General features: G+C 52.2%; 1 protein-coding gene across 3 annotated transcripts; it reads left to right on the top strand.

The window, feature by feature from the left end:
• The first annotated feature begins 98 nt into the window (after window positions 1-98).
• ELOVL1 (ELOVL fatty acid elongase 1) lies at window positions 99-14,203 on the top strand. 3 transcript variants are annotated; one of them, XM_005521061.3, is made up of 8 exons: window positions 99-135; window positions 10,383-10,444; window positions 10,893-11,083; window positions 11,245-11,325; window positions 11,533-11,589; window positions 11,943-12,048; window positions 12,201-12,337; window positions 12,743-14,203. In XM_005521061.3, the coding sequence occupies exons 2-8, from the start codon at window positions 10,399-10,401 to the stop codon at window positions 12,995-12,997; spliced, it is 873 nt and encodes a 290-aa protein (XP_005521118.1). In that variant the 5' UTR covers window positions 99-135; window positions 10,383-10,398; the 3' UTR covers window positions 12,998-14,203. The 3 variants fall into 3 exon arrangements, with proteins under 3 accessions (XP_005521118.1, XP_014106330.1, XP_014106329.1); XM_014250855.2 differs by lacking the exon at window positions 99-135 and adding an exon at window positions 1,135-1,261; XM_014250854.2 differs by lacking the exon at window positions 99-135 and adding an exon at window positions 1,437-1,541.
• Window positions 14,204-16,481: the final 2,278 nt, after the last annotated feature.

Here is a 16,481-nt window from a genome sequence, read left to right as displayed (position 1 = left end):
GGCGCTCCGATTGGCCCCGGCTCTCTTGGGGGCGGAGCTCTGCACTTTCTGCCAATCGGCAGCGACGAAGGGGCGGGGCTTCCCGCTTTAATGGCGGGGGGGCTGTGGCGGCGGTAGAACGGGGTGCGGCTGGCGGTGAGTGCGGGTGGTCGTGGGGTGGAGAGTGTGGGGCTTGTTCTCGCTTGCCAGGAGTAGGCTGAGGATGTCTGGTCTGTTCCAGCGGTCCTTTGCGATGTGTGCGAGGGGGGGAGTTTGGGTGGACGTGTCCGAGGTTAGCCGTGGGTCGAGGCTGGTCGATGGGGTGTGCTGAGGGGGATTTGGAAGGTAGTTGCAGAGCAGGAGGGTGCTGGGGAGGCCTTAAAAGGGTTCAGCTGCTTTGGGGGCTTAAGCTTTGCTGCCAGGAATGGCGAGTTTTGCCCCGCGGAAGCCATGTGCCGGCTTGGCACCTGTTAACTAGCCTGCTGGAGGAGGCTTGTGCATTTATATGTCCATGTTCCCGTCACCTGGGATGTTCATGGTCATGGCAGGAGGTGTGTGGTGTCTCCTCACCGCGGGGCTGGAGGGGTGCGTGGGGGAGGCCGTGGCCTGATGGGTGGGGTGGGTGTTGTGATATCGTGACGTGCCCTTGGCGGGTGATCACGCTGGGTGCGGCTGTAGAGGCTGTCACCCCCCGGAAAGGGGAGTACCCGCAGTACAGTGTGGCAAGTCCACCAGTGTGCAAACCTGCCCCTGTCAGACGGAGGGACCCAAGCGGAGTCCGAGTTGAGTTGTTGAAGTTTTTTGTTTTTTTTTTTTTTTCCTCAAAAGCAGCAGGGTCCTGACTGTGTGCGGAGCTGCAGTGGTCCTTGGCTCACAGCCTGGTGCCCCTGCCCCAGCGCACCCCTGGTGCCAGGGAAGGGCGCAATTCCCTTCCCGCAGTCGGCTGCTCTCCTTCGGGTCAGAGCCGGCCTCTCTGTGCGAGGCTGGGATGCTTTCCCGGCCGGCTGAGGCAAAGGACTGTCCCTCCCCGCTGTGTGCCGTGGCACAAACACCGGCCTCCATCTCGGCAGGTCTCTGCCAGAGGCCGCGCTGCGTCCCGGCTGTGACGGGGCTGCCTCTCCACTGCTGGCCGGTGGCCCGAGCCCAGGGTACGCCTGCTTCCCGGCTCAGGGACCGGTGGCTGCGCAGCCTCAGGAACGAGATCGGCATCGCCCTGTTGGCGTTTTGGCGGGACTGTCCCAGTTCCACAGGCAGCGGAGTAGCCCCGCGGGCTCGCTGAAAGGTGGCTGAACCCCCACACATCGCGGCGGCGGCTCGGGGCCTTTCCGGGCCCGCTGCGGCCCTTCCCAGCCGCGCAGGCCCCGCTGGGCCGCGGCCCCGCTTCCGGGCCCGTCCGCGCCACGCCCGAACCGGGCCGCGAATCGCCTGGGCGGGGGGAACCCAGCGCTCTCTCCGGCGGCAGCGGGGCTGGGGCCTCTGCCAGAGGGACTCGCAGGGGTGGCAGCAAGGCTGAGCGGGGCGCTGGCCGGCTCCCGTCGTGGGCACCGGGCTGAAAGCTGCTGGTACGCTGAGCAGCCGAGGGCGGTGGTCTCCTGGGGCTTCTCTGTCGCGGGGTGCGAGCAGCCTCCGGCTGCTGGGGAGCTTTCTTTTACACAGCTCTCGGCATCAATGTAACCATTCACATGGCTCTTCCCTCCTCCTCCGGGCAGGGTGGCAGTACCAGGCCTCCCCGGCTGCTGCGACACAATGTCAGCTTTGAGTGCCGGCTCGTGTAGGTGTTTGGCCTCCCGCTGGCCCTCGCTCTGGAACGCGGTGGCAGGAGGAGGAGGTCGCTGTCACCCCCCTGGTGGCAGCAGTTGCCTGGCCTCGGGCTCGCCTGGCACTGGTGTGGTTGTGCACAGGAGTCTGTGCTTCCTGGACCACTGCAGGCTCGATAACCACTGCCAATACAGGGCTTGGTCTGTGGATTTCTTTACATGGGCCAGTTCCTCTGTTGTAACGAAGTGGAAGCTGGGATAGCTACTTATTTTTTTACGTTGTAACAGACTAAATGAGGCAGTATAAATAAGCATTGCAACAGGAGGCGAAGCTTTGGGGGCGGCTGTCTATGCCTTAGCGCCTGGGCTGCTGCCTGCGGAGAGACTGTCAGGTGCTTTCCCAATGACTGATCATATTGGTTCTGAGATCCTAAAGGCAGGGAGGGCGAAGGGGGATGAATAGTCCTTCCTATTCTCAGTTGGAAGCATGGGATAGCACTGGGTGCTTTACCTGCTACTGCATTTCCTCAGAGGATCTCTTCCTTTCCTGGAGACCAGGATTGCCTGTGCAGCAGTGCATCCATCCTGCTGTGCTGTCCCAAACTGGCCACCTTCTCTTCTACCAGAATGCAGCCAGGGCAGATTCCTAGCTAGATGGAGCTGACCTTCCTACCAGACCTGCTGGGCAGCTTCTTGAGGATAGTTTAGAGTCAAACAGTTGGCTGAGCCCTTGGGGCTTGACTGAGACTGCTGTGCCTTATCTCTTTCCTAGGAAGCCACACTCTAACTCATGTGTGTGAGCTGCTGCTAACAGCCTGTGCCTATGAGAATCAGCAAGATGCCAGCTGTTGCAGCATCTACTTGCTGCATCTTGCTGCAGAGATTAAGCTGTGCCACCCACACAGCCTGGGCCTCTGTGGTCCTGCCTTATGTTGTATTCTGATTTTTCCTTCCTGAAAGTCTGTTGGAGAGGGGGATTATTTGGTCATTCAGGGAAGAGGTATAATATGAGAGAAGGTACTGTTAAAACTGAGACTGGGGAGTAAAAGCTCACTCTGACCTAGAGGTGTCTTGTACCATATGTTAGAGGCAGAAAATAAGGGAGCTTATTGAAGTTGCATAGTATCTTTTCTCTCCTGGTGGAGAAAAGCTTTGCCTCCTGAGGAACCTCTGAAGCTGGTGTCAGAAGCAGGTGCTTGGCTGGGCACTGTCCCTGAATGTAACAGTTGAATGCTTTCTCCTTTCCTGCTGGGGGTTACAGCACAGCGAACACTCAATCTGAGATGCTTACAGGGCACACTGGGAGTGGTGCCTGTGATGGCTCAAGAGATGCTCTGTGTCTCTGTGCTTTTGTGTTGGAGTTCTGCTGGTGTGTGTCCTACCAGATGTCAGATGGTGGGAGTACTTGGGCTGGAAAGTCTGGTTCTTGCCAGTCAAACAGGTGAGGCAGCTTGGGCTCTTATAGGGAGGAGACGGTCCCCAGGAGCCAGGACTCTTCCCTGCAGGAGTTGTGGGACTGCTGTTGCTCAGAGATGACAAGTTGCAGCTGCCACAGCCTATTCCCCACCATCAGACTGTTGTTTGCATTCTGAGCCTTTAGTGGCTTGAAGATGGAGGAGGTGGTAACTGGGTCTGATGTTTCTTGATTTCCTTTAGTGTGTCATAGGGTTAATTCTTCCCGCTGGGATGGATCAGGGTGGTGAGCTGTCAGTGGCAGCAAGTTCTCCAGCTTTGTTGCATGGAGTGCTTTTACTCTGTGGATCAGATCAGCTAGCTTGCTCTCATCATTTAAGATTTGCTCTGTACACACACAGATTTTATAACTCGTGCTGCTTTTACTTAACCCTAAGAGGCTTTCCCTGTCTGTACAGCAGTAGAAGCAAGTGTGCTGACTTTGAGAGGTTAATCTACACTTATGTTGAGATAACCAGGTTTCATACTTCACTTTCTTTGTGCTTGGAAGACTGTGAACCTGGTTGAATGTGGTAGCCATCAAGCCCCAGGCTCATTGGGTTCTAGGTGCATATACTGTGCTAATGGAGCATGGCATCTTCATACTGTCAGAGAACATCCTGCTCTTAAGATTGTGTGACTCCACTGCTTTCTTGGTGTGGAGGGCACGGGACCCAAAGCTGATGTCATGGTAAGTTCCAGGCAGTGGCCCCTTGTTTCATTGAGAAGTGGCTCTGGGTTCACACCTGGGCTTCTTGAATAGTCCAAATAAAGCTGTTGGAGGGAATTTGTGAGTCTTTCCTTTCTGTATCTTGCTTTGTAGGTTTTAATGTCCATTTTATCTTGATGTGCCTGTCTAATTAATGCACAGGCCTGAATGGGGCAGAGCACACTACTCATTACTGTGTCATGATTATAGCTAGGGCTGTGAGAACAGATGTGAAGCCTTGTATTGAGGCATTTGCATAGTGATTAAAACCAGAGATGAATGCTGTGGTACAGCCTGTCCCACCTCCAGACAGGGGTACACTGTTTCTTTGCTAGGTGACTTTAAAAGGCTTGACCTGATTTTGGATATAGGTGTTAGAAGTTGGCCTTGCTCAATGTAGCCCTGCCTGCCCTCCTGTCACCTGCCTAGTTCTGTCCTTCCTGAGTGTGCTCTGTGCCTCTGGGGGGCTGCTGGGTGCCTTCACTTCAGAGAAAGGAAGCTCAGCCATCTTTACCTTCCCCCTTCACCTGGTGCTGTATGAGGGAGTGACACATATCAATATGGTTAGCTCAGAAAGGAAACACCTTATTTTCCACTTTTGTTCATATCTCACATGGTTTCTTTTCTTCCTTCACTTCATTACTCCTTTGTTCCTTGCTATGTCAGATTTTCTGTCTAATGTTGCCTTTTCTGTTATTTTTCTCTGACTGCTCTCATCTCTACTGATATCAGTTCTCTGAATATGCAGCCACCAGCTTTGAATGGGATAAGGAGTAAACTACTCTTAACAGCTTGGGGAGGTGCTGCTCCTGAAAAAAGTATGCTCTGCATATTAAACCTCTTACTGCAAGGTATGTTTTTGTGGGACCTTGAAGTCTGATTATCTGCCTTGATTTTTGTATGAGGTTACCAGTACCCTATTGCAATGAGTGTCCTCCTTTCCCTGAAAGCTTGTGAGGTGCCACACTGACTGTCTGTCGAAGCTTTCCTGCTAATCTGGGAGTCTCCTCTTGCTTTCCCTGCTTCCTGTGATTATGGGAAGGGAAGAGCTTAATCCATTTGTAGGGTGTTATCCAAAGGCCTCAGGGTTCTACAGCCACTGTGTGAGAGAGTGGTAGGGTATTAGCACACACCTGGTGAAGATGAGGAAACCGCTCATCTTCAGGCAGGACACTTCCTGCCACTTGGATCCAGTGTGCCAGGAGCAGCACCCAGCCAGCCTGATTCCCACACCAGTTGCAATGGCAGCTCTTGCAAGAGCTGTTATATATCACTGCTCTGAGAGTTTGCATCCCTTATGTGAACACAGGCCTCCTGTACTGACTTCAGAATGTGCTGATATAGAACATACAGTACCAGGTTGTTAGCCATGACCTTTGACACTCAGCATGAAGTAGGTGAGCCAGAGGAAGCGACCAGTGGATAACCTTCAAATAGGAAAATTTATCTGGTGGTGCTAGCATAAAGTTTCCTTGCAGTCTTTATAGTTATGTTGTGGACTGGGTTCTGGGACTGGTTGTTCTCAAACTGCAGTCAGAGTTTGCCCCGAATCCTCAGATCTGAGGTGCCAGGCTAGCAGAGCTGCTTTACTGCTCTGCCCTAATCTGTTGGTATGGCTTTCCATGCTTAAAACATAGATCCTCTGGTTGTCCTGCCAGTCTTGTCTCCCATGGCTGGTGAGCTGGTGTCAGGCATGTCTTTAGACTGATTTCTTTTGAGAAAGATCATGACTTTAGAAGCATGTGAATAATGCTTTCATAACTTGAGTCTTCAGTGAATGGCTGAAATTATTTGCAGGATTGCAAATGTACTTGAATACAGCTCTCCTGTTGAGTGGCCTCTGCTGTGTGTGTTTCAGCTGGTTAACAGGAGATGCTGTGTGTGAAGTAAGTGTGTTATGCCTCGTTACAAGCCCCTCTCCCTTTCACTGGGCACAGAGCAGCAGACTGAGAGATCCAAATTCACTTTTCTGTGCTTCACTGTACACTTCAGTTTCAAAGTGATTCCACTGTGGAACTGATAAAAAACAGGGGTTTGCGGCTTATGGTGGTTGGGCTCCTTCCCCCTCTTGTCTTACTCTGATTGCCTTGCTGCCTGTGTGTTGTTTGGGGCAGATAAAATTCCATGTTCCTCATCTTGCTGGATTCACTTGTGCATAAGCTGAGGAAAGTTTCTGGAACTGACTGTCAGCTCTTGGTGGTGATGTTTTGCGATGCCAGCCTTGTGTGTACAGTACACACCCCATCCGTGCCTGGCCTGGGGCTGCCAGAGCCTGGCTTGATCAGTTCCACTCTTCTGCAGGGAAATACAGTCCATGAGCATGTGGGGCTGTGTGCAGGCCTTGCTGGACCCCACAGTGACTTTCTGGAGCTCCAGGCAACTGGACAGATGCTATGGTGGGGAGGAAGATACCTCATCCTGAGAGGTGATGTAGCTCAAAGCTGCATTAGGCTGCAAGCCTTGATGTCAGCTTGTAGGTCAGGGATGTTAGTTTCACATCTGGCCAGCTGATTATCTCCTGACCTTTGAGGGCTGCTACTCCCCAGGAAACCCCACAGGGGCCAGGCCTGCTTTAGTGAGTTTGGCAAGGGCCCTGTGCCAGCTCTCCCTGGGGTGGCAGCTCTGTGGCCACCTACCAGATGTTTTTAGTGCTGCCTTTAATTAAAACTAGTGGGGAGATGAGGGTGTCTGTTTATGCACTTATTACAGGACTGATTTCTGACCTGAATGCTGAGGAGTAGGAGTATTCAATGTCTGGGGCAGAGTCTGTTGCTTGCAGATTGTTGTATGGAGAGATGTGCACCCTCCAAGGCTGTTAACAAAACTAACTGGGTTGAGCTCTGGTCTCTGTCAGTGTCATAGTTCTGACACTGCTGTGGTCTGACTGGGGCTGGCCTTGCTGTTGTTGTTGAAGTTGCACTGATTAGCTGTATAGCTTGCTGGAAATATGCAGTGTACACATTGCTTGGTGTAAGCAAGTATTTAATCCTTGATGTTGGGTACTGGAGCAAATTGTGGCCTGATACTCTAGTTTAAAAATAATGGGAACTTTTTGTCTGACATGGGGAAGTGACTCCCTGTTGCTGAGAGATAGGAGATATGTTGCAAGGTTTCTCTGTATCATGCAGGGTGTGTCTGGGCCCCTAGGGTTCCTGCTCATTTGGGATGCCTCGACCTATTTGCTTGATTTCTTTTCAGCTGTTCAAGGCTCAGCTTTGGGTTTCTCATCTCCTCCCAGCTCCTTGCCTAAGAAAGTCAGGATTTAGGAGGAGTCAGAGGAAAGTTAAGTGTCCTCCATGTGCAGAGAGGATGGATCCAACCACTGAGCCATGAGCACCTGCAGTGTGTGATGTGCAGTGGAGTGCAGTAAAGCAGATACCTGTCTGGATGCTGAACTCCTCTCAAAGTGCAGAGGGGTGTTGTGCATAGAGGAGATGACAGAGGAGAGTTCAGGTTCCTGGACAGTTGGTGCTCTGTGCTGGAAAATCCCTGTCTGCAGCAGAAAGGCTGGCATGGAAAAGTCATGGTTTTTAGGCAGGCAGTGCACTTCACATCCCCCTGCCTAGTGAATGTAATTCTTGGGTCTGCCCTGCAACTCCCACTTTGCTGCTCAGCTGTCAACACCCTGAGGCCAGTGGCTGCCCCTTGGGGGACAGAGAAGGGCAAGACATACTTTGGCCACTTTGATGCAGGATGATGTAGCATGCCAGCGTGGATGGATGTCAGGTCATGCAAAGACCTGAAGACCTCAGGAGTTTCCCTGGAGATGTGGTTGCTCTGTTAGCTTTATTTGGCAGGATGTTGTTCTGCCTAGAGAAACTGAGGAAAACTTATAGGTCCTTTCTGTAAGGGCCTTTAGCATAATTCTACTATGTATGTCCTGGTAGAAGTCTTGTTGCTTGCCCAGAGCCTGTGTTCAGGACAAGTCCAATGCCTCCCAACTTCCTGTGGCATGTGTGGCTGTAGGAGTGTTGGAGGTGCCTTACAAAACAGCAATAAGAGAGACTTGTTACTGTTCATGCTGGTGGGGACTTCTGTGCTAGTCCTGGTTTGAAATGGGCTTCTCCCATTACTTGGAATAGTTGTCATGGACCATGAATTGTTTTGAGCTGTGGTCCTAGTTGTCCAGTGGTACTGGAGGCTTTGGCCCAGCATCAGCAAAGTGATCTGTAGTCCTTGAGCTGAAGTGTTTTGCTGCAGTGTGAGATGTAGCTTTGAGCTCGAAGACATCTGATACTCTTCTCATCCTAGCCTGCCCAAAATAGGAAAGTACAGGGCAGGATTTTTGTCTCTGCCTTAGACCTGTAGTGAGGCTGACTCATTCACCTTGATAAGATAAATGCAGACCTTGAATAGTCAGGTACCTCTGCTGGGAACTGACTCTTGAGGGCTCCTCAATCTAGCAAATAAAGGTGTAGCTGGATGTAGTGGTTGAAAGCTGAAACTAGACAGACAAGTTTGGAGCTTGCTCTTAGCCATTAAAGCAACATAAAGCTCAGCAGCTTTCCAGACTTGTACTTGCTGTATTTCCCACAGCTGAGCCTTGAGTGTCTCTTAAGGATGCAATAGTTCCTGCTACACTTTTAGCTGGCCTTTGCTGCATGTGGAGAGTGGATTGTCTTGGCAGTGTTCTTAAATATTAAGGCAGAACTTTAAATATTGCCTGCATCACTGTGATACAAGTGAGTATTACTTGCTATTAAACCCTTTGAAACCTTGGGTTGGGAGGGTGAGCATCTGTTTTGCTGCTGAGGTGCCCCTGATGTGTGAGGGGATGAGACCTAAGTGGGCTTTACCCTATTGCTCCATTTGCCTCCAAGATGGCACTGGGGACCTATCTATGCTTTCTGAAACACAGCAAAACTTCTTGGGCTCTGTTCTTGGACTGCGTGGCTGTGCAGGCTGCTCTGGAGCCTTGCTTGGTGGAATGGGTGTTTTTGGAGGATTGATATGAAGGAGACCTCTTCCTGCCTGTTGCCCTTGCAGAGAGGTGGCACTCCCCAGTCTGGAGGAATGCAGAGGGTATGACTGGGCAGGCACAGAGCCAGCACCACTGCTGCACCAAACTGATTTGCAGGGAATGGTGAGCCAGAATGGTGTGTGCCAGGCCCCCCTGAAGATTACTGACAGCAAAGCCTGCCATGGAGGTGCCTGGTAGCTCTGCAGAGGAAGTGTCTGCTACCATCCTGACTACAACAAAGATGACATTGAGTTCTTCCTCTTGTTGTGAAGCTGAAAGAGCAGTGCTGGTGTTGGCTGGTGGGGGCTTGAGGTGACAGTGGCTGCTGAGTACTTGGGGACCTTACTGTGGGAAGAAGGGTACTCCGGCTTCAGCCTCCTGGCTGCTGGTCTGGAAGAGGCAGTGTGCTTTCTGATGGTGGCAGCAATATACCTCCTGGGGAGACTGGGCTGGGGACTCATTTCCCCAGGACATGTGTGGGCAGTGACTCCTGTGCACCTTCTTGGAGGGAAGGGGTAGGTGGAGTGTCTGGTAGCAGCTGTGGGGAATGCCTCCCTCACAGATGGATGAATCAGGTGAGGCTGGGCCTATGCTCTGCCTCCCTTCCTGCTGCTCTGGTGTCCTGTGGGCTGGGGAGAGCTTGGAGAGCACAGGGGGATGGGTGAGGGTGTTTCAAACATGCCTGCAGCACTAAGAGCCTGGGCCCTTCCTGCTTTTCTGGGGAGCATCTCCCCAGATCCCTTTCTGGTGTGTGTTCATACTGAGGCTGAGCAAGTGTGGGGAGTGCCAGTCCTGCTCCCTGCAGCCTTGTGTTGTATGGCTTTCTCTTGTCTGGAAGGGGAGTGGAAATGCCATTGCCAAGCGAGATGCACCTGGTCTCTGAGGTACTAGGTTATGTGCTAGTAGGTTCTTGTCCAGAGGGTTTTGTGCAAGGATGTGAAACCAGGAACTTTGACACCAGAAACCGATGCTTGTCTCTGAACCTAAGGATTTCCTTCCTTGTGTAATCTGCCTGCCACTGATGGTGTGCTGCTTCTGTGGTGGGAATCAGTTGTCAGGAGCCCAAAGCTGATCATAAAGGCACTGCACTGTGGAGAGTGTGGCCAGCCCTGCATCTCCACACCAGGGTCAGACGGAGCAGTGTGCTGAGTAGGTATGGCTGTCAATGCTGGTGGCTGTGTCATGGTGGTTGTGGATGATAATGCTGGAGCTTGTACAGCAGGAGCAAGATTAAGGGGCTATAGATACAGTGCTGAGGTTGGAAGCTTTCCTAGCTGGCTTGAAATGTTGAGGTCTTGCCTTGGAAGGACTGCTGGCACTTGATGATGTGGTTCCCAGCAGAGCTGGGGAAACAGGGCCAGGCTCTGTGAGAAGTAAGAAGGCCTGTGGCTCAGCTGGAAAGTGGATGCTGGTGCATGATCAGCTGAAAGCAGCACTAGCCAGCCCTGCTGATCTGCAGGGCTATGCTCTGTAGGCTGCTCTCCTGAAAAAATAGCTACTTGATCTCCCCTGCCTCTTTCCACAGAGATACTGCCACCACCATGGAGGGGATTGTGACTATGTATCAGGACTTCATGAAGAAGGCAGGTGAGTGTTTGGCTCTGCCCAGCTATCAGAGGTAGCACTACATGCTTTCCTGCCAGAGGCACTGGGGGGTGGTGGAGATCCAGGTGATGCATCCCTGAGGCATCCCTGGGTCTAACTGCATCCTGTCTTTGCCCCTACACAAATGCAGCTCTGGGGTTTTTGTGCTGCCTGTTATGAGGCTGTCCTGCCTCAGTGCCTGTACAAATCATTTTGGGGCACTTGTGCTCTCCTGGACAGAAGATTTCCAGACTGTCCTGCAGCATGGCTTCAGGCTATACTGTGCTGAGTCTGGCTGACTTCACCAGCCTCTGCTCCAGACTGCTTCCCTACTTGCACTTGTGTCCTAGAACAGGATTGACATGGCCTTGCTTCCATTGTGGCAGTAGCACTGCTGGCAGCAGGCTGGGGTGAGGATGCTAACTGCTCTGCACTGTGGCTCTTTCTGCAGACCCCCGCATTGCTGATTATCCATTGATGCAGTCCCCGTTCCTTGTGATGGGCATCCTTCTGGGATATGTCTACTTTGTCCTATCCTTGGGTCCCCGGCTAATGGCCAACAGGAAGCCTTTAAACCTGAAGAAGTTCATGGTGCTATACAACTTTTTTCTGGTGGGACTCTCCCTTTACATAGTCTATGAGGTGAGTTGTCAGTAGCTTGGTTGGGCATGTATAAAGCAGTGTGTGCAGGCTGTGTGGGTGATGTGGAGCCCTTTTTCTGGCTGTTCTCTGCCCTTCTGCGCAGAGCTTGATGTGCAGTGGGTGATGTGTTAGGTCTCACCCTGATGATGCTCTTGTTGCAGTTCCTGATGGCAGGGTGGCTTACTGGGTACACCTGGCGATGTGACCCTGTCGACTTCTCACAGGACCCCAAGGCCCTCAGGGTGAGTTCTCATCCCTCTCCTGATAAGTGGGGATGGCCTTTAGTGCTTCTGCTTGGACAGCAGGTTCATAGCTCCTGCCTTTCCTGAGGCAGAGGATGTGCAGTCTCTGGGCCTTTGTTTCATGCCAGGGTAACTGTATGGAGCCCTTCAATCAATGGGCATGTTCAGGCTGAGGTGGGTCTCTAATGTTAACCTGTTCTGTTACAGATGGTCAGTGTTGCTTGGCTCTTTGTTTTCTCCAAGTTCATCGAACTGACAGACACGGTGAGTTACTAAGAAGGCCCTGTCACCACTTGCTGGACAGGGAATTGAAGCCCAGTGTATTTGGGGTAGTTGCTTTTGCAGCCCTTCCAGTCTGACCTAGCAGTGCTTCTCTTCTGGCATTACTGCCAGGGAGGCCACTCTGGAATATTAATGCTGAGGCCATTCTTTACCTACTACAGCTCTGGAAGCTGTGGGGGTCACCTAATGGGTCACAATGAGTGGGAGGAAGGGAGGGAAACATCACTGATGATCTCATCACATGATGATGAGATCTGACACTGAATTAATGGCCCAGCCTGCTCTAGCTGCTCCTAGGGCTGCAGGTCCTTGATGCTGCTGGGTTTTCATTACAGGTGATCTTTGTCCTGCGGAAGAAGAATGAACAGGTCACATTCCTGCACCTTTTCCACCACTCTGTTCTGCCATGGAGCTGGTGGTGGGGAGCAAAGTTTGGTCCAGGTAAGATGGCAACTGCCTGGGTGCATGGATTGGGTAGAGTTACCCCAGCATGCTGAGAAGGGGGTTTTGGCCCTGCTGTGCTCTTAGCAGCTCTGTGTAGTGCTGATTGCTGTGGAGTATTGACTTACACTAAGGAAAATCTATCTTAACAGGGGGAATGGGCTCATTCCATGCCATGATCAATTCCATGGTGCATGTTGTCATGTATTTCTACTATGGGCTCTCAGCAGCCGGACCTGCCTTTCAGAAGTACCTGTGGTGGAAGAAGCACATCACAGCCATCCAGCTGGTGAGTCTGTGTGGTGGAGCAGAGCATGTGCCTGTTGTGAAGGGCAGGCCAACCCTTGTAGATTTGAAAGGTACAGCCAACAGCAGTAGTTGTCTCCTCTGTAGCATATTGCTCTGAGCTTTTAGCAGCTGTGCCTCACTGTGGGCCTCTGCTAGCTCTACCAGCCTGCTTGGGGTGTGGGTGCTGTTCAGCTCCTGGGCTGCAGCTATGTTGGGAGGGTGAGAGGCATATGCTGCTTTGAGCCTTGTGCCTGCCTCTTCCAGCTGCCGCTGACTGCCTCACCATAAGGACCTCTTCTTCAGTCTGGGAACGGAGTCTAGGTGTTGCCTTTAAAAATAGGGTCTCTAGTGGGTTCCCTGACCCTGCTTCCATTAATAACTTGTTTTTATTCTGCCTTGCTCTCAGGCACAATTTGTGATTGTCTCCGTCCACATCTCCCAGTATTACTTCATGCCCAACTGCCAGTACCAGTTCCCCATCTTCATTCACCTTATCTGGATTTATGGGACCATCTTCTTCATCCTCTTCTCCAACTTTTGGTACCAGTCCTACACCAAGGGCAAACGGTTGCCCAGGGTGGCTCAACAAGCAGCCCAGCACAACGGTAGCAGCATCCATGAAAATGGCACTGTCACCAATGGCAAGGTCAAAGCCAACTAGAGGGTAAAGTGCTCCCAGAGCCAATGAGAGCCCCGGGGCAGAGGCAGCTGGGACCTGTCCCTCTGCTCCTGGGTGCCACTAGCCAAGTCAAGTGCCTACAGACTGTTGTACCCCTGTGCCCAGTCCTGCTGTCCCCTGTCTGCATGCTCAGCCCCTCTGCTCTGAGCAGTTATGGGCCACTTCCCCTCCTGGGAGGGCTTGTGCTGTTTCTCAGTGTTGCTGAGCAGAGAGGCAGCTGCCTGCATCACAGCTGTGGGGCTGCAGTCCCATTCCAGTGTTTCCAAAGGAACTTTCCCCAAGTGCCTACATCTGGCTCTTCTGCCTAGGGGCCATTTCCTTCTGAGTAGGACCAAAAGAAGAGACTGCTTCCTGTCCTGGTGCCCTCTCCTCTTCCCTGTCTCACAAGAGCTTGTGTGGATGAGCAGATTTGTCCCTGGCTGCTTGTTACTGCCAGCTCATGTGTGAGTGCTCCTGCTCTACGATGCCTTGTGCCACTTTGTTCCCTGCCACAGTGCTGCATGTCCCTTCTGGACCCTTTGTGCCCAGTTTGGGAGTCCTGCCCTGGCATATCTGTGCGCAGGTGTCTGTGGAGAATGTAGGGGCAGTACTTATGGGACTTAAGGGCCCAGACCTGCCCAGTACAGTACACATGCCCTGTGCCTAGTACATAGCAGGGGCTGTGACAGCCTGAAAGGCTTCCCCCACACAATAAGCCCAGGTTGCCTTGCCGTTCTTGTACCTGGGCTGGGTGCTTAGTGTGTACTTAAGCCACACTTACCTGATCCTCTATGGCAGCTGGTGGCTTGCTCCAGGGTGGGGGAGACCAAGCTCAGCCTAGTCTTGGACCACTTCCATTCCTGTAAATTCAAGACTTGAGCAATAAGTGCCCCTAAAATCAGCTCCTGGGCTCTCCTGCTTGGGACCAGCCGTGCTCTGGCCTAGCCTGAGCACAGTAGAGGGCGGTTTTAGTGTGCTTGGCTGTGGTGCAAGAATGAACACCTCTTGCCTCTGTGGATCTGACTGGGCCTGTGTGAAGATGTGTTCTGCCCTTCAGCAGGGCAGTGCAGCAGCTCTCCTGGCCTGGTGCCTGTCACCTGCTCTGGCTGTAACCAAAACATGCTGATAGCCTCTAGGATGAGGTGAAGGAGCCAGGCCCTGTCAGATTGGGCTGCTCTTCTATCACAAATAAACAAACAGAAGGAGAAATGGCTCTGTCCTCTTGTTTTCTTGGTTTAATGTAAGCAAAAGCTGTTCCAGGTGCTGGGTCCTGCCCAGGGTGGCTGGAGGCAGGGCTGGGAGAAGCAGCTGGTGTAGCAGGTTTGTGCTGGGGGAAGAGGGTGATAGTTGTGTACTGATGAAGCAGATGGCAGATTGTTTCCAAGTGTTTTGGTAGAGCAGTGCTCAGGGCTGGAGCAAGGCTTCTGTTTATGTGTCAAGGCTTCTGTTGTGAAAGTGACTCCACCCTGTCAAAAAATGGCTGGGGTGGAGTGTGGGTGTGGGCTGGGCCCTGGGCCACCTGCCCAGGAAGAACTGCTGCTTTTCAGAAAGGATGGGGATTTGAGGTATGGCAGAGCAGGGACTAGAGACCTTGGAAACTTGAGTGCTTACTGCATTGGCCGAAGCAAAAAGTGCTGCCATACTGTGACTGCCCCTGCAGCATGAATCTGTGCAGAATGTAGCTCATTCTGTAGTTGGTTGGAGGGAGGTTGATGTTGCTGCCTTGCTTTTGCTGCAGAAGTGCATCTTGGCCTGGCTCTGTTATCTTTCCAACTGTCTCATTCTGGTGTCCCTTCAGTACTGTTGGGGTGCAGGGCTGTCTTCCCCATCATCCCATGACTGGGGCCCTCTTGAGCAGAGGCTAGCCTGGGTGCTGACTCAAGCCTGGGAAGAAGAGTGGGGAGCCGGCTGGGCAGCTTGTGGCTGGGAGGAATGTGTTAGAGCAGGAGCATCCAGATGCTGAGTTTCACTGTAGGTTTGGTTGTGGGGTGGGAGGTCTGTGGTGGATGTCCAGCCAAAGCCCTGGAGCAGAGCTTGATGTGAGAGAGCTCTGCTGATCTGACCTGGGCTGCTGTACACCTCAAGGCCATGCTCTGAAATGTAGGAAAGCATCTTCAAGTGACTGAACTGCTGTGACTAATAGACCTAAACTACTCCTGAACATCACCCTCTCCTATAGTGCTCAATGTCCTTGTGTGCAAGAAGTCATAAAGTGGGATCTGGCTGCTGCACTATGCAGTGCTCTCCCAGTTGCTGATGATTCTCTGGGAGTAAGGACTTGGATGAGAATTTGTTCTGGTCCATGCCAAAGTGGTGTGTAATGTTAGCTCAGTGCTCAGAAGTCATCACTTCAGGAGCTGTAGGTGATGGTCCAGCTGACATGGATCTTTTCCTTTTAAGCCTCCTTCTCCCCTCCAGCTGGCTCTTGGTAAAGACAGGATTGTCTTTGCTTTTTCCCAAAATAGTAACAATGCTTTAAACTACTTAGGCTTGCATTTTAAAATGGGCCGTTCCCTGCATGTGCTCTGTTCTCCCTTCCTCCAATTGTTCCTGTTAGCTGTGCTCTTCTAAGGGCTGGCCATGGCACTTGGTAATTAATATGCTGTCATGCTGTGAACTGAATTCACACCTTATAGGGCTGTGTTTACTGGGCCTGTTGGATCAGTGCCCACTTCCTTCCTCTGCTCTTCCTCACTCCAAGTCTGTAAGGGACCAGTATGGAGCCAAAGACCCTGCAATATCATTACCCTCTAGTAATGCTCAGAGGACTTTCAAGGGCTGTGTAATGTACATCAGCTGGGGGGTGGAGTATGTGGTAAGGAGGAAGAGCTTGTCAGAGAAAGCTGAGCTGCTCTTAGACTGGAGTGAAAAAATTACAGCAGCTTTCAGACATATAAAACCTTCCTTCCAGGTCAGGGAGCAGGGAAGGCCTAATCAGCCTAGAAGGCAAGTCTGTGCTAACTCCCAGCACCAAAGTACAGGGGTGTGGGGTAGGTCTTCTACAACAGCAGCACAGCTCTGGGGAAGCGCCCAGCCTTGCATCTGGGTTTGTGCCTGCTTCCCCATTGGAGGCAGCTGCAGCCTAGGATTTGTGTCTAAAGAGGGAGAGCTCCTTCCTTGGACCTCCTGTGGTCTTTCCCAGGTGGACAAATGGGGATGCACCAGCAGCACTGCTGAGAAGGTGCTGGGCTCAGCGGCTGTTTTTTGAGACTCTGCACCCCATATCAGCTTGGGTGGGGGGGGTTACTCTGCTGGGTGTGGTTACATTCTCACTGGCCTTGGCAGAGCACAAGTTTCCAAATTTTGAAGGTTCCAGCTGGTGTAAAGCTCAGGAGGCACAGCTGGTGCTGGGTACAGTGTGGTACCATGCTGAGGGGAAGGTGAGAATGGTTAATAATCCACCCTCAGCTAATCACTGAGGGCTGATGGGAGACAGGCTTTGCGGAGCTGCTTTGCACAGGCCAGGGTGCTTATCAGCTGTGCAGTG

This window comes from Pseudopodoces humilis, chromosome 10, assembly GCF_049639895.1.
Source record: "Pseudopodoces humilis isolate 2021_Gansu_Grassland_sample_001 chromosome 10, ASM4963989v1, whole genome shotgun sequence".
In the NCBI taxonomy this organism is placed as follows: domain Eukaryota; kingdom Metazoa; phylum Chordata; class Aves; order Passeriformes; family Paridae; genus Pseudopodoces; species Pseudopodoces humilis.
The sequence above is the reverse complement of the archived record's forward strand: the minus strand, read 5'-3'. Positions and strand labels throughout refer to the sequence as shown.

Bases quoted from the DNA above. Each gene is read 5' to 3' on its own strand.
- ELOVL1 (XM_005521061.3), top strand. From the start codon at position 10,399: ATGGAGGGGATTGTGACTATGTATCAGGACTTCATGAAGAAGGCAG. The intron at 11,326-11,532 runs GTGAGTTCTCAT...GTTCTGTTACAG, and splicing joins AGGACCCCAAGGCCCTCAGG to ATGGTCAGTGTTGCTTGGCT. The intron at 11,590-11,942 runs GTGAGTTACTAA...TTTTCATTACAG, and splicing joins TCATCGAACTGACAGACACG to GTGATCTTTGTCCTGCGGAA.